Source organism: Miniopterus schreibersii (assembly GCF_964146895.1).
Source record: "Miniopterus schreibersii genome assembly, chromosome: 12".
NCBI classification, from domain to species: domain Eukaryota; kingdom Metazoa; phylum Chordata; class Mammalia; order Chiroptera; family Miniopteridae; genus Miniopterus; species Miniopterus schreibersii.
The window spans coordinates 54221698-54240020 of NC_138112.1; the positions used below are offsets into that span (position 1 = coordinate 54221698).

At 42.5% G+C, this 18323-nt stretch overlaps 1 protein-coding gene across 12 annotated transcripts in view; it reads right to left on the minus strand.

Moving 5' to 3' along the window:
* MPPED2 (metallophosphoesterase domain containing 2) overlaps positions 1-18323 on the minus strand; it is a 164317-nt gene that overhangs the window by 60375 nt on the left and 85619 nt on the right. For all 12 annotated transcript variants that reach the window (XM_081154789.1, XM_081154794.1, XM_081154786.1 and 9 more), the window contains one exon: positions 14884-15109. In XM_081154789.1, the coding sequence (XP_081010915.1) occupies positions 14884-15109 (226 nt within the window). The remainder of the gene's footprint in view (positions 1-14883; positions 15110-18323) is intronic.

Sequence of the window (18323 nt, forward strand, 5' to 3'; positions counted from 1 at the left end):
TCTTACTTGATGTCATTACTAGTAAATTGTATTTTCCCAAGGGGGAAAAAAAAAATTTCATTGCTTTCACTGAAACATCCATAAAAACACATTTTAAAAGCTAAGCTTTATAAAAGTACGCTTTTGTTTTTTTAAAAAAAGGGGGACAGAGAAATTTGCTAATTGCTCTAAAATTCAAATCTCCAATCCACTGAATACCCCTTGTGGGTGTGAGGAAATAGGACCGCTTTGGGGAAAGGTAATCCTAATTATGTGGCAGGCCAGAGAGGCACCCAAGTTTATGTCAGGAGCAGATGCTGATAAGATATGCTCCAAAGGAATCGTGTCTGGACTGTTTCAACTGGGAGGGTGTTGGTGTAATGTTGGTATTTAGCTGTGATCTAGAGGCCAGCAAAGGTTAGGTTGGACAAAGCAAAGCCTAATGAAGCTGCTAGTGTCTGGGGTGAAGGAGCCACAAAGCCTTTCAAATTAGCAGCTGAATCCTGACACTCATTAGTGATTATATATGCGAGGGCTGCAACTTAAGCCCCAACCAGTAAAACAGCCTAGCGGCTCCGCATACACACAAAGGAAATAAAGTAGGTACAAAAATAAAGAACAAGAACCTTTTCAATGTCTTCCCTTTCATACTTTGACATTTTTCTTTTTCTTTTCTTCCTTTAAAAAAAAAAATAAATTAATGACAAGATTGCAGTTACCTTCCAATTTGGTACTGAAATAATTACCACCACGGCTAAAATGAGACTTCATTTATTTTTAAATCAAGGAAGGTCTAGTCAGAAATTGCTTCTGCTAAGTTCTGTACAAGACATAATACACTCTTGTTAACTAACAAAACCAATAAATCAAGCTGAAGCACTTATTAAAGTATCTCACAGCACTAAATTTATCACTGATGACAAATTTAATTTGGGACTGTGACAGTTTGCTCCTTGCATATATAGTACTCCAACAGATTATTTTTTTTAGGGGGAGGGGACGGTTATTTCATCACAAGTGACGAATGCCAAAATGTACTAGAAATTTTTAGAGATGTAAAAGACTTCCAATAGAGAACTGTTTTTCCCACAGCGGCACAGTCCCTGGGAAAAGTCATGCATTAAAATTCTTTTCCAGCCAATTCTATCATTCACAGGTTAGAGTTAGCAGAATTTTTAACATGGTGATAATGAGCATTTTACGAAGCAATTTATAATCATCACTCAGTTAACCCCACTCTATCTCCACGGGTAGGTCGCTGCAAGTCCCTTGATAATGAAGATCAGAAAATTGAGATACAGAGTTTCTCCCTACCTAACAGGTAGAATAATTTCGATCTGGGGCAGGGTCGTTTGGCACAAGGGAGGGTGGAGAGAAAAAAAAGTAAGGAAATTCACAAAATTGTGTTGGGTCTTATAAGTACTCACTATTGCAGCTAAAAGGACAATATTTTCATTTTAAGTATCAAACGAGAATTACATTCCAAATACACATAAAATTATTACTAATAGGCAACCCTTGCTCAACACCATATTTCTAGACTGTATAATATGAATAATGCCTCATTTTCTGTCCCAGTCAACGGCCCTATGCAGCTTATTGTACAACACAGCCAGGCTACGCAAGTTATATTTTCTATAAACTTTCCCTCCTCCTGAACCGCAGCTCTGCAATCCTACATTAGCATTTTCTTGCTGTCTTTTCAAAAGGTATTTTCTTCCTTGACACTGCAATCAGCATATAAAAACCAAATTTCACTGCCTGGTCCCGTTTAAGGCAAACCCAACACCCTAAACCACAGCCTGACAAGGGGAACGCATTAAGCTCTGGGACAAAGGCATCCAAGTCGACCTGTTTTGCAGACTGATTAATAGAAACAAGCTCCAAGGACTAATCACAAGTCGAGCGAGCCCTGTTTTGCAGATTAATAGAACAAAGACACACGAGAGGAGGGGAGGTTACAGCACTGGAATACAAATAAGCAAAGGTAGGCACCAGGCTTTCCTCCACTGAAGTCACATCCTGTAAAGCCAGACCCACAGGCCCCAAATCCCAGGCTGCCACACTCAGGGATAAGTCATAATGCACCACCAAAGAGGTCTGGGGTCCACCGGTCGCCCCAGCACCAAATGAGCCATCTAGGTGCCACCATCTTTGGAGATTCTGATGTAAAAGAGGAAACATTTTTTTGGCAGAAGGAGGCTGGCTCTGGGTGCTCTCGGGGAACCCTCCATGCCAGCCAGGAAGCCACAGCACTTGTTGGCTGGGACGGACACTTCCACCTCCCCACCTTCTGCAATGGCCTGCCACACGGTAGTCTGCAGAGTGTGTGTGTCCAGGCTCACAAACATACGAGGACCACATCCACAGCACCAGCAGAATGTTAGAAGAGTCATTGCCAAATCGCCCCTAGACGCACATTTTTACAGGGGAATGTGGCCTTTTTTCCCTGACTGTGAAAGTACTTACCCACTGTAAGAATATACAAAATCCCAGGGAAGTAGAATGAAAGAGAAAAAAAAGAGCATTCATAAGAGAACATCACTGTTATACTTGTGGTATATTGCCTCTCAGTTTTCATTTTCTCTGTATGTTTATATGTTTTTTGTAATGCTATGATCCCTCTGTATATTTTTAGTGGCGATATGGCTTTTGAAATGCTTACTGCTAAATATAAGAAGAAAAACATACCACAGCTCTCTGATGACTGATGCTAATTCTTGAATGACTAAAACCAGGTGAATGTACACATTTTTACTGGAATCGTAAAATCTCCATCCATGTGAGTGTCTGGTTCACTGAAGAGAGTTTACACAGCTTGTGAAACAATTCTTAGGAATTTAGATGTCTACTTTTTGCGTGATTTCTATCCTTGGTGATTTTCTGCAGTAACTATTTCCTTTTAACTCCCCCTTCCCCCATTCTTACTTGTAGAAACCCAGAAAGAGAGTGTTTAAAATAATTTTTTTTTTTTTGGTTTCATTCAAAATAAGAGTATTAGGTTCAATGGACAAAAAGAATGCATTTTTTTCCCTGGCATACTTGTCTTCTGCTTTATCAATCATCCAATTATTCTGTTGATTGCAATAATCAAGCAAGGAAAAACATTTGTAATGAAAATCATAAATATCAACAGTTACAAAATCTCAAGAGTGACCTCCAAGCACGGTTAAGCCTGTGGCCTCCAGACCAGCCAAGCTGCAGAATTTCCAAAGGAGTGATCCTGTTTCTCTCAGGCCTTTCAGAACACAGTTCAAACTCCACCGAAGGTCATTTCCATAGCAAATAACCTTAAAAACCAATACCCTCCTTGGTATCAGATTTTCCCTTTAACAGAAATACTGAACAGCACATAAACAGGGTTTCTGAATGTAGGAAGGCCCTGAAAACTCCCTTGCCTTTCATGACCTGTCTCTGAAGCTGCTCTGCAGGCCACAGCCACACGGACTCGGTCTCCAGCAAGAGCTATTCGAAAGCACACAGGTCAAGGCCAGCGCTATGCACACTCACTTAGGTTTCCCATTTTTCCTGCTCATTCCGCTGGACCAGAAGGTAAATTCTTCTCCTTACACAAGTACATCTTTCTAAGGGAGAGGCTGAATTTGGATTAGAAAAAAACTAATCTTTGCTGTTTCATGTGAAGAAAACAACACGAGAAACATGAGGAATGTATAGTAACAGAGGCATCGTAAGCAGAGCCTAAAATCCTCATTGTCAAATCTGTCTCCATATTAATTTATGTAAATAATGTACAAGCAAACCTCACAAATGGAGTTTCTGAAATTCCCTTTCCATGGTATCTTTTTCCCTTAAGTCAAAACACCACTGGAAAAAAGTAAAAAGAGTTGAGCGAGGTGGCTAACCACTGCCCAGTGGCATATTTCTAACTAGTTCTGCTACCAACGATTTCTGAGGAGGTTTTAGTCTAGCGTCTTTTATTTGTTCTGAAAGGATCAACATAAGAAGAAGGTGTCTTCCGCTGATTCTTCATTCAAAATAAAAACAGAGGCCAGATGATTACTAGTGACTTGGGGATTGGACTTTTAAATCATGAAGACAGTAAAAACTTTTATTTTTCTAGTTTCTGTCTTCGATAATCCTCTTTTTAGAACCAGGGTACTCCAATCCACTTCCCATTGCTGATGAAGCCTTGTGTGGCATGAAAACTCAGTACATCTCATTGGACTCAGTGTTCAGGCTGAACATGTCCTATTATTTCAATACATACAATCGCTTGAAATGTAGTGAGAAAAACAGTGATCTCCAGTTATTAAGCGAGGCAGACATCAGAGCCACTTAGTTTTAAGTGCCATCAGTTTGTACACAATATGAAAAAAAAAAAGCATAACCAATTTTAGAAAAAAATGGAAAATCAGTGTGTCTACTCCGACCTGTTTTTTCGCTTTACAAACATAGTAGTGGTTTTACTGAGTCTTCAGTGTTGATTTACTAGAAGTTCATATAACATTTTAGCACCACTTTTTAAAAAATGTGAGCTATCCTAAACCCACCATGCCAGACATTAGGCCTGAAAGCATCTAAATTACCCAACAAATATCACCAGCACCTTCAGATGCTGTCTTGGGAAATTTCATTCTGGGAAGAATTGTATTTTGATAGCTATTTCTTTTTCTTTCTTTCTTTCTTTTTTAAAATATGTCTTTATTGAATTCAGAGAGAGGAAGGGAGAGGGAGAGAGAGAGATAGAAACATCAGTGATAAGAGAGAGTCACTGATCGGCTGCCTCCTACATGCTCCTTACTGGGGATCGAGCCCGCAACCCGGGCATGTGCCCTGACCGGGAATCGAACCGCGATCTTCTGGATCAAATGTTGATATTCAACCTCTGAGCCACGCCAACCGGGCGATAGCTGTTTTTTAACTATTTTCTTTAATTTGCCTCTTATATACCATGTGTTTCTCTTCGCTGACTTTTCATTTCTCACTGTAAGTTTCATACTTGGACATTACTAGTCATGGTAACTCTATTTACACTTTAACCAAACTGATCTCTAATATTTGAGCAAAACTGTCTTCCTATATCCTCTCCTGAATTCATGCAGATCTGTAATTCATCTTTTCAGCATTTTACAGAACGTAGACACATTCTGCTAACCCAGAGGCTTTCAAATTTGTCACTAATTTCCTGTGTAAGCAGCCCTCATGGAACATTCCACACTCAATTTATAGTCCCCATCTAAGATTACCTTTATTTTTCTTGGGTGGAAAATGCAGTACTAAGTGTTACTCATATGTTCAAAATGATACTCATGTACATGACCTTAAAAATACCCATATATCTTAATTTAACAGACACCCATTCATTATTTTATATATTTTGACCAAATGCAGACGCTATATGGAGTTCCTTCCTTAAATGGTTTCCACTTTTCCAAATCATAAGCAACTTGCTGTGTGAAGAAAATGTACAATTGCTTTAAAAAATTCTCTTTCTCTTTCTTACACACACACACACACACACACACACACACACACACACACACACACACACAGGGATAGCCATTTTCTTAGACTAAGTGCCCTGTTCTCCTCATTTCTGCCCCACATTTTTATGATGGTATATCAGGGGCATTCTCCCCTTCTTCCCTGATATACCATCGTAAAAAAGAAAAACATAAAGCAGACAAACAGCCCCGGCCGGGTGGCTCAGCTGGTTGGAGCGTAGTCCCTTACACCAAAAAGGCTGCGGGTTCGATTCCTGGTCAGGCAATACCTAGGTTGCGGGTTTGATGCCCAGTCGGGGTGTGTATGGGAGGCAACTGATTGACGTTTCTCTCTCCCTCTCTCTCTAAAATCAATAAACATCCTCAGGTGAGAATTAACAACAACAACAAAAAGAACCCCAAGCAAAGCAAAAATGAAAAAAGAAATCCTGGCCATTACAAAACTGCATAACCGCTGCTTCTCAGGGAAGAAAATAATACTTACTGAGCATTTACTGAGTGCCAGGAACTTAACACCATCATTACATTTTAATTCCATAAAAAATATATTAAAGAATAAAACAAATAAGGACTTCGGGGTTGGACTTCCAGTTTTCCTGCTTGGGAAATGGGCATCCTTGGGTGAGTTATTTAACTTCTGTGACCTTCAATTTTATCATCTCCCAAGGGGGGTTTGTAAAATTACCTTCTCTATAGGGGGCAGATGCGGAGTGGAGGGGATCAAGGGGGGGGACATCAGTAATACTTTCAACAATAAAGATACATTCTAAAAGATGTAGAGAAAGAAAAATAGACAAAAACAAAGTTATATAAGGTATGTATATGTGGGTGATGCTCAATATATAGTAATTATTTGCACACCCATTTGCCAGATGAAACTGCAGTTCAGGGAGATGAAATAACTTGCTTAAACAAGGTAAATGAGTTCTAAATGATAAAACTGAGACTCACGCTCACTGGGGATAGCTGTTTCTAAAGGTCAAAGCCTACCGCCCTGCACTACACACTGCCTCCCCCCCTTCAGTAGGCAGAGCAGGGCTGCAGCTGTTCAAACTATGTCCAGCCGGGGATCAGGCCATTCAGGGTGTGTCTTTCTGCTGGGGAGGTCCTGCCAGAAGTTTATTAACCTGAGGAACTGGTGGTTAAAGGACCAGGGAATCAGCAGGAAGAGCTCCGCCCAGTTTCAACAAAGACTTCACTGTCAGAGGGATGTCCCTGAGCACAAGGTATGGCCTGTCCCCCAACAAGCCTCCTGGGGGCTTACAGGTGAATCCTTAGGAGGCTGAGTGATGTCATGCCTTGACCCTCTCACAGAGCAGCCTAGAAGGGAGGAGGGCTTCTGCCCTGTCCAGCATGACTTTGATTATCATGATTGTTGTAAGGGGTAGGAGGCACGTCCTGAGGCGATGCAGATGTGGTGCCCCGCAGAAGGGGAGCACCCGGCAGAAATGGCACCTGCTTACCTGTGTGCTCCAAAGTCTAGCTCATCTGCATTGCAGATCATTAAGAGGATTAAAGGAACCTATGTAGTTACCTGAACTTACTTGTGAGCACATCTGAGCTAAAGGGGAGAAGTGCGCCCCAGGAAGGCAGAGCAGCAGCAGGGCCGGCAACCAGGCAAAGATGGGTCAAGACCGTCAATGGGACCCCAAAGGACTCACTATCTGGTAATACCTGGAGAAATTCACATCACACTTGGTGTTCAGAGTATAAAGTGAGGAATCCATGTTTGCCAGGTAGCCTGAAAATAAATGGCATGGAATCTATATGACTTTAATTCAACTCTAAGAATTCAACCACTGAGAATTCTACCATTGCAAAAAGAGAATAGCAAATATTTGATAACTGGTTTCTAATGTCCAAAAGACTTGCTGAGGGCCCACCTGGTCTAGCTTCCTACCAAACACACCTTATGCTGACTTCTTTTACAGCAGTTAGAGGCAGTCTCCAACTCTAGCAGAGACTCCCACAGCTGCTCACAGCCTGGAGATAAGGCATCTGAGTAAAGAAATGACAATAAAGAGCTTAAAAATACTGTTGGAGCCTTTCTATGAAAACTCTCACTGCCTTCAAGTTAAGTTTGTCCAACTACTCCCATTGGTCACCTTTACCAAACCTATGCACCTGGAGAGATGCTGCTGTGCTTTCTCCATTACTGAACGTTCAGGAAGGATCAAGGTATGTTCAAGAAGCTCATGGACATAATTTAGTGCTTTGTTTGGCTCCATTACACTCTACGATCTTCGGTCTGCTTTGCAGATTCATGCTATGCTAGATCTTGTATTGGAAATATTTTCTTTCCTTTTGTAACTGGGTGGTCTCATCTGTGAAGACCTTCAGTCCATCAGCCACAGGCAGATCTCTACCACCACCCCTACTCATTCATTCCTTCAGCAGCTGTGGACGAAGCATCCACTCCGTGCCAGCACTGAGCCAGCCTAGGTTATGCATAGAGAGCAAAGCCAACAGGATTCCTACCCTCATGGAGCTTACAGCCACTGTATAATCCCCTTCCATCCACCAGCAGCAACTCTGGGTTAAAAAGAAACCTGTCAGTATAACATGAGAATGAAAGAACACCCAGCAGCCAGCCAGCTGCGTAACAACGTGAAGGTCCAGGTCTTCTCTGCAGCGTGGTGCCTGGACTCTCGCCAGGCCTAACTTCAGCGGGGGCACGCGGCCAGCGCTGCTTTCTCGGTGCACACGCCCAGGCTGCTGTCTCTCTCACCTGCTACTGGGTGCTTTGGAGGGGAAAAGCCACATGCACTTCATACCTGCGCCCCTGATGGGTGTGCAAAGGAAACAAGCTGTCTCAATGGAGCAGAAAGACCAGAAGGACCCGATCCATGTCTTAGGAGATGTAGATTTTTCATTTTTAAAACCGTAGGTTCTGGAGCACACTATGTAAAAGATACTGGATCATTCCTTTGTTCTGTCCCCTCCACATTTTTATTTTGCCCCCGCAAGCACCATATCACCGAGTCCTGAGAGCTGCTGAAGGGTACTGGCCTAGATTTCTGTGTGCCCTTTTTGTCACTAGATGGACACAGCCAAGTGTTCTAAGTGGCCACTTCCTGAGTTGCCTCAGGTCAAGGAGCAGAGGGACATCTGTGGTTACTAGGATACCCTGGTTTAGTCTAAAGAACTCAGCAAAGGAGCTGAGGATTCTAGTGCCATTTTCCCCCAAACTAACTCCCTGACTTTGGGCCAATCACCTTCTCGGTCAAACACTCTATCTTGGTCTCCTCGGTCAAAAGGGGGCAATACTGAGCAGACCTATAAACACTTGTACATGCTGGCTATTGTTGCTATTAATACATACCCTGCTTATTTTAACTGTCTAGAATTGCTTTTCAATTTAAATTTTAATTATTTAGAATGACTGTGAAGCCCAAGTGAGATAACACATGTGAAAACCCTCTGAGTGAAAATACCATTCAAATGTAAGTTTATTATTGTTGTCTGCTGACTGAGTTTGCCTCTCGGAATGTGCAGGAGAAAATGTAAGGTATGTCAATGGCTGATATGCACACGGACACTTCTATGCCACATTCGTCTATACAACTGCCACCAACACATCAGAGAAAGGCCGAGACAGGCTTCCCAGGCTTGGACAGGGTGGGCAGAAAGGTACGAGGTGGCTCCAACATCACAAGGTCCGCATAAACTGGCTTTCGAAACGGTATTTACTGACTCCCAATCAATGGGAGGTAGGAAGCAAAGGGATTGGCTTTGCATTCTCCTTTTTCAAATAAACAGGACAGTTGTTAAACCAGAAGTGAATCTGATCCTGTGTGGCTTTAAGAGCAGTCAGCTGCATTCTGCAACAGGCAAAAATGTAAACAGAGCCTGAAACTCTAGAGCAGGGCAGACTGGCCATAGGTTTCATAATGGGAGAGTCTGTGGGCCCTGAGCCAAGGAAAATGAAATGCTAGCCTGGGCCTTTAAACAGAATCATGTAAAAGCGGAGTGCATATTTGTTTAACACACACACACACACACACACACACACACACACACAGTTACACACACAGACCTTTTTCTGTGCCAATACTTTTCTGAACCCTCCTGAAGAAAAGCCAGAATCCGGAGTACGTGGTACAGAACCAATATTGTTTGTATAGATCTGGTTTCTTAGCATGAAAAGGTTTTCCTGCTGAACGGTGGAGAGTTTCTTTCTTTCTTTTTCTTTTTTTGGCCCAAGTTAATTACGAAGTATGACTGTGAAAATAAAATAAATGAGCCCATTCCACCCATCCCCATATCTGAATTCTATTGTATGAGTTGCCAATTGGTTTTCTAGTCATCTCACTCAATATCTGCTGTTAATTTGCTCGCTATTTCAAGAACTTGAAGACTGTCATCAGAGTCCATGATGCATTACAAAACTTATAGCTGGAAATTAAAACATCTGACGCTCTTCTGACAGGGTGAACATAGTACTCTTGCACTGAACAGAACAAGGAGAGGTGAGCAACCTTGTAGCTCTTGGTAGGCAAGCACAATTACAAATGCTGCAGAGCCGAATCAACACTTAACTCCCACTTTGAAAAATGCTGAGCAAATTACATCCAAATGAATGAATGAACTCAACATGCTTATGATCCTAAATGGGGGGAAGAGAGGAGGCGGGAAGAAAACCCTGCTCCCTCTGCCTTTGAAAATGCAACTCAATGGGCTTTCTCTTGCTATTTCAGCCGTTTTAGAATTACACTGCCTCGGCCCCAGATCTAATTTGCCTGCTGCAGAAGTTAAGGCACTTCCTCCACAGTTACTAAATCTGACAAATTACACCTGGGTCTGCTGTAACACGAAAAAATGTGCTCTTTGTTCCTGACCCCTTGGTCAGCATAGAGATCAAATTCCTGCCCATCGGAAAGCCCCACTCATATTCATTAAAAGCCACGGGGGACCGGCTGGGCATTGCCGTGGGAGAGGGAGCAAGGCGCAGGCTGCTGCTCCACCACAGGACCGCTCTGCTCAGGCAGAGCCATAGGACTTTTGACGTTTTGCAACTTGGCTTACTGATCAGTGAGTACCTGGATTTTTTTTCTTCTTCTATATGGCATCTTAGTAACAAAAGAACACTTGAAATGAGAAAGAAAAGGGGAAAAAAAGGGTTAGTCGATGTTTAAATGCCAAGTCCCACGAGTTGAGTTTACAGAAACTTGCTTGCATTAAAATGACGGCTACACAGATCAGTAACCAGAAACACAAAAATGATTCTAAAATTCCGCTGCCCCCCTACCCTGGCCAGGCAAGCAGTGTGTTACCACAGTGGCTAATGTAGGACAGATTAGAGTGTTGTCTCCTCTTTCTAACCATCCTCAGCCTCTGGAAAAGATTACAGAACCAAGGGTGATCGTAAAGAGGAAATCAGGAAGCATCTTGGAGGCAGAGAATCAACACAAGGGATGCAAGAAACCTACAGCTTTCCTGTCGTACAGCAAAGTCCTAGGAGGGCCTTGCTGCCTGGTAACACAGACCATCTTCTTCTGTCCCTCAAAGAGGGAGAGAACATAATAGGCCATGTTAAGAAAAGGTGTGACTGGACTGCTGCTCCCAAAGATGACAGCACATCACGCCTGATTCCTTTCAAGATTCCTGTAATAAAGAGACAGTGAAGGACAGCAGAAGCCACACAAGCTGCCATAAGGCCTCCTGTGGCACAGGTGTCTCCAGGAATGTGCAAACTCTCATCCTCCTTGCAGGGGAGCACTTTTCTCCCAGGAAAAGGCACCCCACTTACAACACTATTGGTACTGGCTGCTGAATTTTCCCAGGCCCATCAAACAACACCGAGATCCCCTTTCCTGTGGATCTAAGAAGTCCCACAGCACACTCCAATCGTAAACACACAGGAATGCTTTGGAGGGTCTTACGTTATTTTCCACATACACATTTCTGCTAAATTGTACATCAGGAGATACTGCTTTCCTCCTCCCTGATCTCTAGGAAACGTTCAGCTATGCTACAAGTTCTGAACATGTAACAGATATGGACTAGGACTCCTTTGCTGCAGGAGACCAAGTTGTCACAGTCCACATGTTTTAGATACATGAGTCATACCTGTCTTCCTGGTCAGATGGCCATTACTTTTGAGAAACCCATGACAGGATGGAAATCCTTAGTACCAACGTTCTGATTTCTGTTTTTAGATTAACACCACCAGCATTATCAGCAAATCAGGACTTAAGTATTTCCTCCAAAAAAGTCACTGGGAAAGCACGTAAATCAAACTTAAACGAGTTTCCACTGTGTTGCGGCTGCAATATCTAATGGGCTACTCAGCAAGCATTCACCTACAGGAGAATCTCAGGGATGGAAAAACCCAGCTTCCGAAGTGAGAAAAGGGGTAACTTGGCTTCTAGTCAAAAAAAGGTTAAAAATTGTATAAGATATTAAGATAATCAAGCATGCCCGCAAGATCCTGACTTTGAATATTCCAACTTTGGTGACATTAAAGTGAGTGGCGTAGGACGAGACTAGTGCAGATCTCATTGCCCCTGTTTTTACCAATAGAGAAGTTCAGTGATTCCTCTTGTCACCCAATCAGTAGAGGCCGAACTAGGGCTAGAACCCACCCTCTCTGACTCCTACCTACCTACCTGGTGCAATAGTCTTCATAAGAAGCGGAAAAAGGTACAAAGTACCCTGGAAACACCAACCCCGCTATATCAGTAACAGCTACCACTTATCAGATGCTCACTCGATGTCAGGAAGTCTTCTGCGTGCTGCAGATGCATTAACACATGAATCCTCCTAACAACCGTGTGAGGGACGTCACGTTGCTATCTCCCACTTTAGAGATGAGCAAACACACGCATGGAGATGTTCAGAAACTCGCCCCAGGTTCCAGGGCTGAGTGAGTGGGAGGGCTGGGAAAATTTGCCCTCCCTGCACAGAAATGCTCATGGAGGAGTTCCTAAGTCAGTGTGCAGGTTATCAACAGTCCTGGGAATATTCATTTTAACAAAACAGCTTTACAGCAAGACCCAAATTACTGATGCCTCCAAAATACAGGATGAGACTGAAATTTCTGTTTCATCAACCTCTGCATTTTTTGTTCAAACACAAAGTAGCAACAATTCCTATGGGTGAGACAAATTCCAAGTAAAGATCTCCCTTGTTGTAATGAGGTGCTAGGCAGGAAGTAGTCAAGCTTTCTGGAAAGCCCAACAAATTATGGATAAAAACAACCTCAGGATAACATTTCAGATGGCTAATGGTGCCTATTTTATTGACTTTACCACCTTTCCCAATGCTAAAATAAAATTTTTGAATGATATGAATCCAGTTCAGACATAAACTTTCTCCGAAGTTTGTTTGCACCACCACCAAAAATGAATTATCCCTCATCACATCACATTTTTTGAACTATGATGTTTTTGAAAAAACTGTGAGATGCTGCCAGATCTGCCCCAGGATCCAGAATCGCTCTCTTATTCATCACAGCCGTATCTGATTTAGCTAAACCAGATCTAAACAGGTTTGGATCTGCTCAGATATGGAGGAGGTTTGTTTGCTGTTGTCCCTTCCACAACTATCAATCCAGGGATCTGGGAAAGACCTGCTTGCTCAGGAGCAGCCTTCAATCTTCTGTACCCTCTGAAGATTTTTCAAAAATCATTTGAAGTTACTGAAAAAAATGATCATGACTCTATGCAGGGCTTCTCTGTCAGTCAGAGGTCATGCCTCAACTACCAGATGGTCATTAAGAAGCAGCTGGAAAAGTTCCCTCTCTCTCCTGTTCTTTACCCAGAAATGCTCATATCAACATCCCACACTACCCTGAGATCTGTTTTCAGATTCCTATTTGAAAAGACTGATCTCTGCTCTTTATTCTGTTTTCCCTTTACCACCTCACATATAAAATAATTCACTGACATACACCAATAAAGCTGGATACACCCACTCAGATAATAACCACCAATTATCACACCATGACCACTGCCACCCCAGCCACACCATGCACCCTGCCGTCAGACTCAAATCAGGATGCGACCATTTAGTACCCGTGTGACTCTTGAGCAGTTACTTAACCTTTCTGTGCCCCAGTTCTCTCATCTGCCAAATAAGAATCACAATAGTGCCCATCTCTTAAAGGTCCTCTCAATAAATGAGATAATGGATATAAAGGATTTAGAACAGTGCCTGGCATTTATAGTATGGACTCAATTAAGAGTTCACAATCATTCTGAGGTTGATTTTAACATGATATACTTCCTGTACCCGCTCATCAGTCCTTTTGGATGCCAAATAAAATAGGAACTATCTCAAGTTTCTGTTCTACGGAGGGTTTTACAAACCAAACTGTAGAGTGGGGTGGCCAATCTGAATTTACTGTTTGTCTTCTTCTAGTCTTAACTTGCAACTCCTGGGGCGGGACTGTAATACTTCTGCTGGGTGGGTAGAAGTTAATTCTTCAGCTCTATGTACAGATAGAACTCTCAATAAGTACATAAATAATAAAAATCCAAGACTTCTTTGATATGGATCTCTTGATCTAACAGTCCCATTTTAAAGATTAAAAACTGGCTCTGAGGGCTCAAGTTCACATAAATACTTAGTGGCAGAGCCAAGGCTAGAAAAAGTAGTAATTATTACCCTAAGCAAACCGCCAGGGACTCTTCTAAATCCACTGCAAACGTCACCTACTTTAATCTTCATCATAACCATCTAACGTGGGTATTATTTTCACCCCCTTGGAGATGCAGAAATTGGAGCTCCACCTCTGTGAATTAGCTTCTTCAAAACCAGACAACAGACAATAGAGCCAAGGCCAAAATAGGTCTTGTCTGGCCCCAAAGAATATGCACCTGCTCCAAGTTTTCTAGACCTCAGAGCAGAGAACTCTAGTCCTGAGCTCTCCCCCTGTGACTTCCCAACTGTCCATGCATCAGCCTCGTCTGGGGAGCTCTGAAAAATACGGATTTCTGGGCTCCACATAAGGAGGGAGAATCAGACTTTCAATGGGCAGGGTTTCAAAATCTGTATTTCTTCAGAGTGAGTGATGTGTAGCAAGAGTCAAGCAACCCTAATCTAAGCAAGATATTGTATGAGTGCTTCCAGTATAAAATGAGAGGGAAATAAGTGACCGAGGCTGACAGAACATTCAGGGTAGCTGAGTCTGCGTGAAGATGAACAGTGGTGACCCTCCCCCAAATCCTCTGTGTCCCAGGGACGCACATGAAGCCCCACCCGCATCCACCAAAGCCCTGCTCCCACTGGTCTTGGCTGAAAGACCTCTGCACCCCAATGAAAGCCGTAAACACGGCCTCTGCAGCAGTGCCAGGCTACGGGTTCTGTCCGAAAGACAGCACCAAGCTTCCTTTCCAGCTTTATCTGTTTCCTTGAAAGCACCTAAGTCTGCATCACGCTTTCTGAGCGCTGAGCGAAAACACGGAGGGCAGGCAGGACTGTTCAAATGAACACTTACCAAGGCGCACCGTATATTCTGAATCCCTTCACTGTTACCTCCGAGTCTTGTAAGTAAATACTGTTTGTCAGGAGGGACTGAACGTTGTCAAAGTCCTCTGGTTTCAATTTGGACACAGAGGGGAAACGGTAGTAGTCCTGTTTAACGAGGTCTGCCATGAATTCCTTATCAAATGTCAGTTCATGGTTCCCAGCAATCACTATTTTATATTCATATGGCAGGTTTCCTGAAATAAGAAAAAAAGAGCACCAATTAGCACGTTCATTTCCCATCACGAAGTACAACAGCCGAGGCTGTGTGATTAGCAGACGGTGCACCCAAATGAAATAGCTCATGCATTCCTTTATATTTCCATGGGAACCGAAATTTATGACTACTCCTTTATGCTAACAAAAATGATAATAAATGGGAAATGGGAAGCTGCTAAGAAGCTAAAAAGCTACTAAGAAGACATTAAGTTTTCTGGTTCCATTTCCCTCTTCTGTATGCTACAAATTCACTGCGACGAATCCGGCAAAAAGCACTTTAATTGCGATCCTTAAAGAAAGGTCTGGACTTGGTTCACTCCTCAAAAAATAAGCAGACCACATCGTAAGGTATTTCAACATAGAATCACTATGTTGTACGCCGGAAACTAATACTGTATTATTCAATAAAATAAATAAGCCAACCAGCTATTCTTAACAACTCAGATAACTGCTAGATTTTTAACATTCCTCCATTTAAACAAAACGTGGCACAGTCAAGCATTTCACAATTTACACAAATGAAAGGAGCTACGTAATACAATTCCATACTGTAAGTTAAAGTTTACCTTTTGGCTCGGGAATAAAAAGAACATTAATAATGCCTCCCCCTGCCCCCCCAATTAGAAGGCTAACTTTCTACCGGTTGGGGATGGGGGAAGAAACTGTAAAGCTTAACCCCCTTTTAATATTTATGGTATGGAAATGTGAGTTCTCGGTGTGTGCTTTTTATGCAAAAGTTTCCCGATCGAAATGAGATAATTCTGGGAAGAAGAATGAAAGCTATAAAGGAAAACCCAAACACCAGACTTCTGCATAGATTTATAATGTTTGAATAAAGTACAGATCATACATATTAATAACTCACCGTGATGCTATAAGAACCAAAATCCAAAGGGAGATAGTGTCGGGCAGCTGTCCCCATCCTGAAATTAATGCCCTTTCTATGCGTTTTCATTACCCATCCCTCAAGCCTCACCACTGGGCTGCTGCTCATTTCATTTCATTTCATTTTATTTTGAAAGGAAAAAGGGGTGGGACAATGGTGCCTATAATTCCAGCTTCCCCAGGCTCCTGGGTCCAACGCAAAATGAATGTTCCCTGCGATTGCATGAAGAATGAAAGTTACCACTAGCAGGACACTCGATACACTTGGAAAGAATTGGTCTTTACCAGCAAGCCAGAGGCAATGATTTAATTAATGAAGCTTAGTGAGGAAGAGAATTATATATTTTGGGGGTGGGAGGTGCGGGGAGATTTTGTCATGGGTCGACTTGGATCTCAGCAACGCACACTGTAGAGATTACAAGGTGAAGTCCGCAATCCCAGCAGCACACTGGGATCAAATGTGTCTGCCAACGCCGAAGTGATTTTTAAGATTGCTACAATATGCTACGGGTTTTTCTTTAGCTTTCACTTTTTAGGTTTCTAACAGTAATAAAATTGCCTATATAGCATGTGGGTTAATGGGGAGGCTAAAGAGAGAGATGAAAGGAGTGGGAAAATAACACTGCAGAAAGATGAAACTGGAAACACTGTGGCCAAGTGTCAATGGGTATCCTCGGCCGCTAGTCCACGATGGGGTGGCTGGGGTGGCGTGCCTTTGGTCTCAGTTATTTGCAAGGTGGACGGCTCATGGAAAATAGGAAGCCTCTCTCAAATGCATGTTTATAGGGGTTTATAATCTGTACCAGCATAAGGCAATAAGGAGTGCAATGCATATTCATAGTGCAAGCTGCTTGGATAGAATGATGATATTTTGCACAATTCCTTGCACTCAAAATATGGATAAAAGATGCATTAACGGGCTGCAAATTCCCAGCACTGCCCACGACGGAAATTTGTAAGATGCCCCACGGCTCTAATATCATGGCTCTGTGACTCCATTGGCCTAATACCACCCCGCCCCCCAAGTTTACCTGTGTTCCCAAGGCTGGAGCATTTTCCCGGACAGTAATCTGTTCCATGGCAGGTCCTACCAGCGTGACTCTATGAGCGACTGTATTTGTACAAGTCAGGCTGTAGCTGCCCGGTTCCCCTTTAATCATTCATGATGATGGACTCACTGTAAACCCTTTCTTTATGCACCACTGCTCTTGCAACAGGGCTTGGTTTCTCGCTTTTTCCATTTTAGAGCTTTGGTGCAGAGATGGCATGGGTGAGGTTGGGAGGCAGGGCAAAAGAAAGCACACGTTTCCCCTTCAGACCAGTTTGTTTTTTTTTTTGTTTTTTTTAAAAAGGTAAAACTGCTGCAAAGTAAATCTTCCTCAGGAAGATAGGACTCCTCAGAGTGTTTTAAATCAAATTGGGAGACTCGACATAAAGAAGTAGCCACCAAAATGAACAGCCGCAGAAACGGTGATGAAATTTACACACTGCCAACAAACTCATCTCTTTCTGAGAATCCAATAGCAGTTCCCAACTTCCAGTCTCTGTCACCTATGTTATGAGATTGTCTGACATATTTTCTTTTTTTGCTGAACTGACCTTTCCTCTATAATCTGCCAACCTTTATGTTTTATATGAAAAGTGTAAGCAGGGCAGCTGACAAACCTCCTGCTACTTGACAGCATTTTAGTTTTTTTTTCAGGCTAGATTAATTTGGAAGGTTCTGCAGTCAAGCTCCAAACTTCTTGGTATTCAAATATCATCAAACAAAAAGGTGCCTGCTTTTATCCACTTTATTCAGACTAACCGATAGCAGCTGACCTGCCTGAACAAAAAAATCAAGGCCTCATAGTGTCATTCCGACACAGAAAAACTCTTGCTTCAAATGGCCTGAAGAACTTGACCAACTAACCAGTTCCATCTTTCCTAAGACATGACCTATGTCTTACGTGTGATACATAAAATTATTTTAGATGGAATGGAGATGCACATTTGGCAAAATGTCAAGTAGTTTTCTGTATGTTTTAAAAATACATATTGCCCGGCCAGGCATGGCTCAGTGGTTGAGCATCGACCTAGGATCCAGGCGATCGGGGTTCGATTCCCGGTCAGGGCACATGCCCTGGCTGTGGGCTCAATCCCCAGTCGGGGGCGTGCAGGAGGCAGCCGATCAATGACTCTCTCATCATTAATGTTTCTCTTTCTCTCTCCCTCTCCCTTCCTCTCTCTGAAATCAATAAAGATATATTAAAAAAATAATAAAAAATAAAAATACATATTTGAAAAGATACAATGTAACAGTGCAAA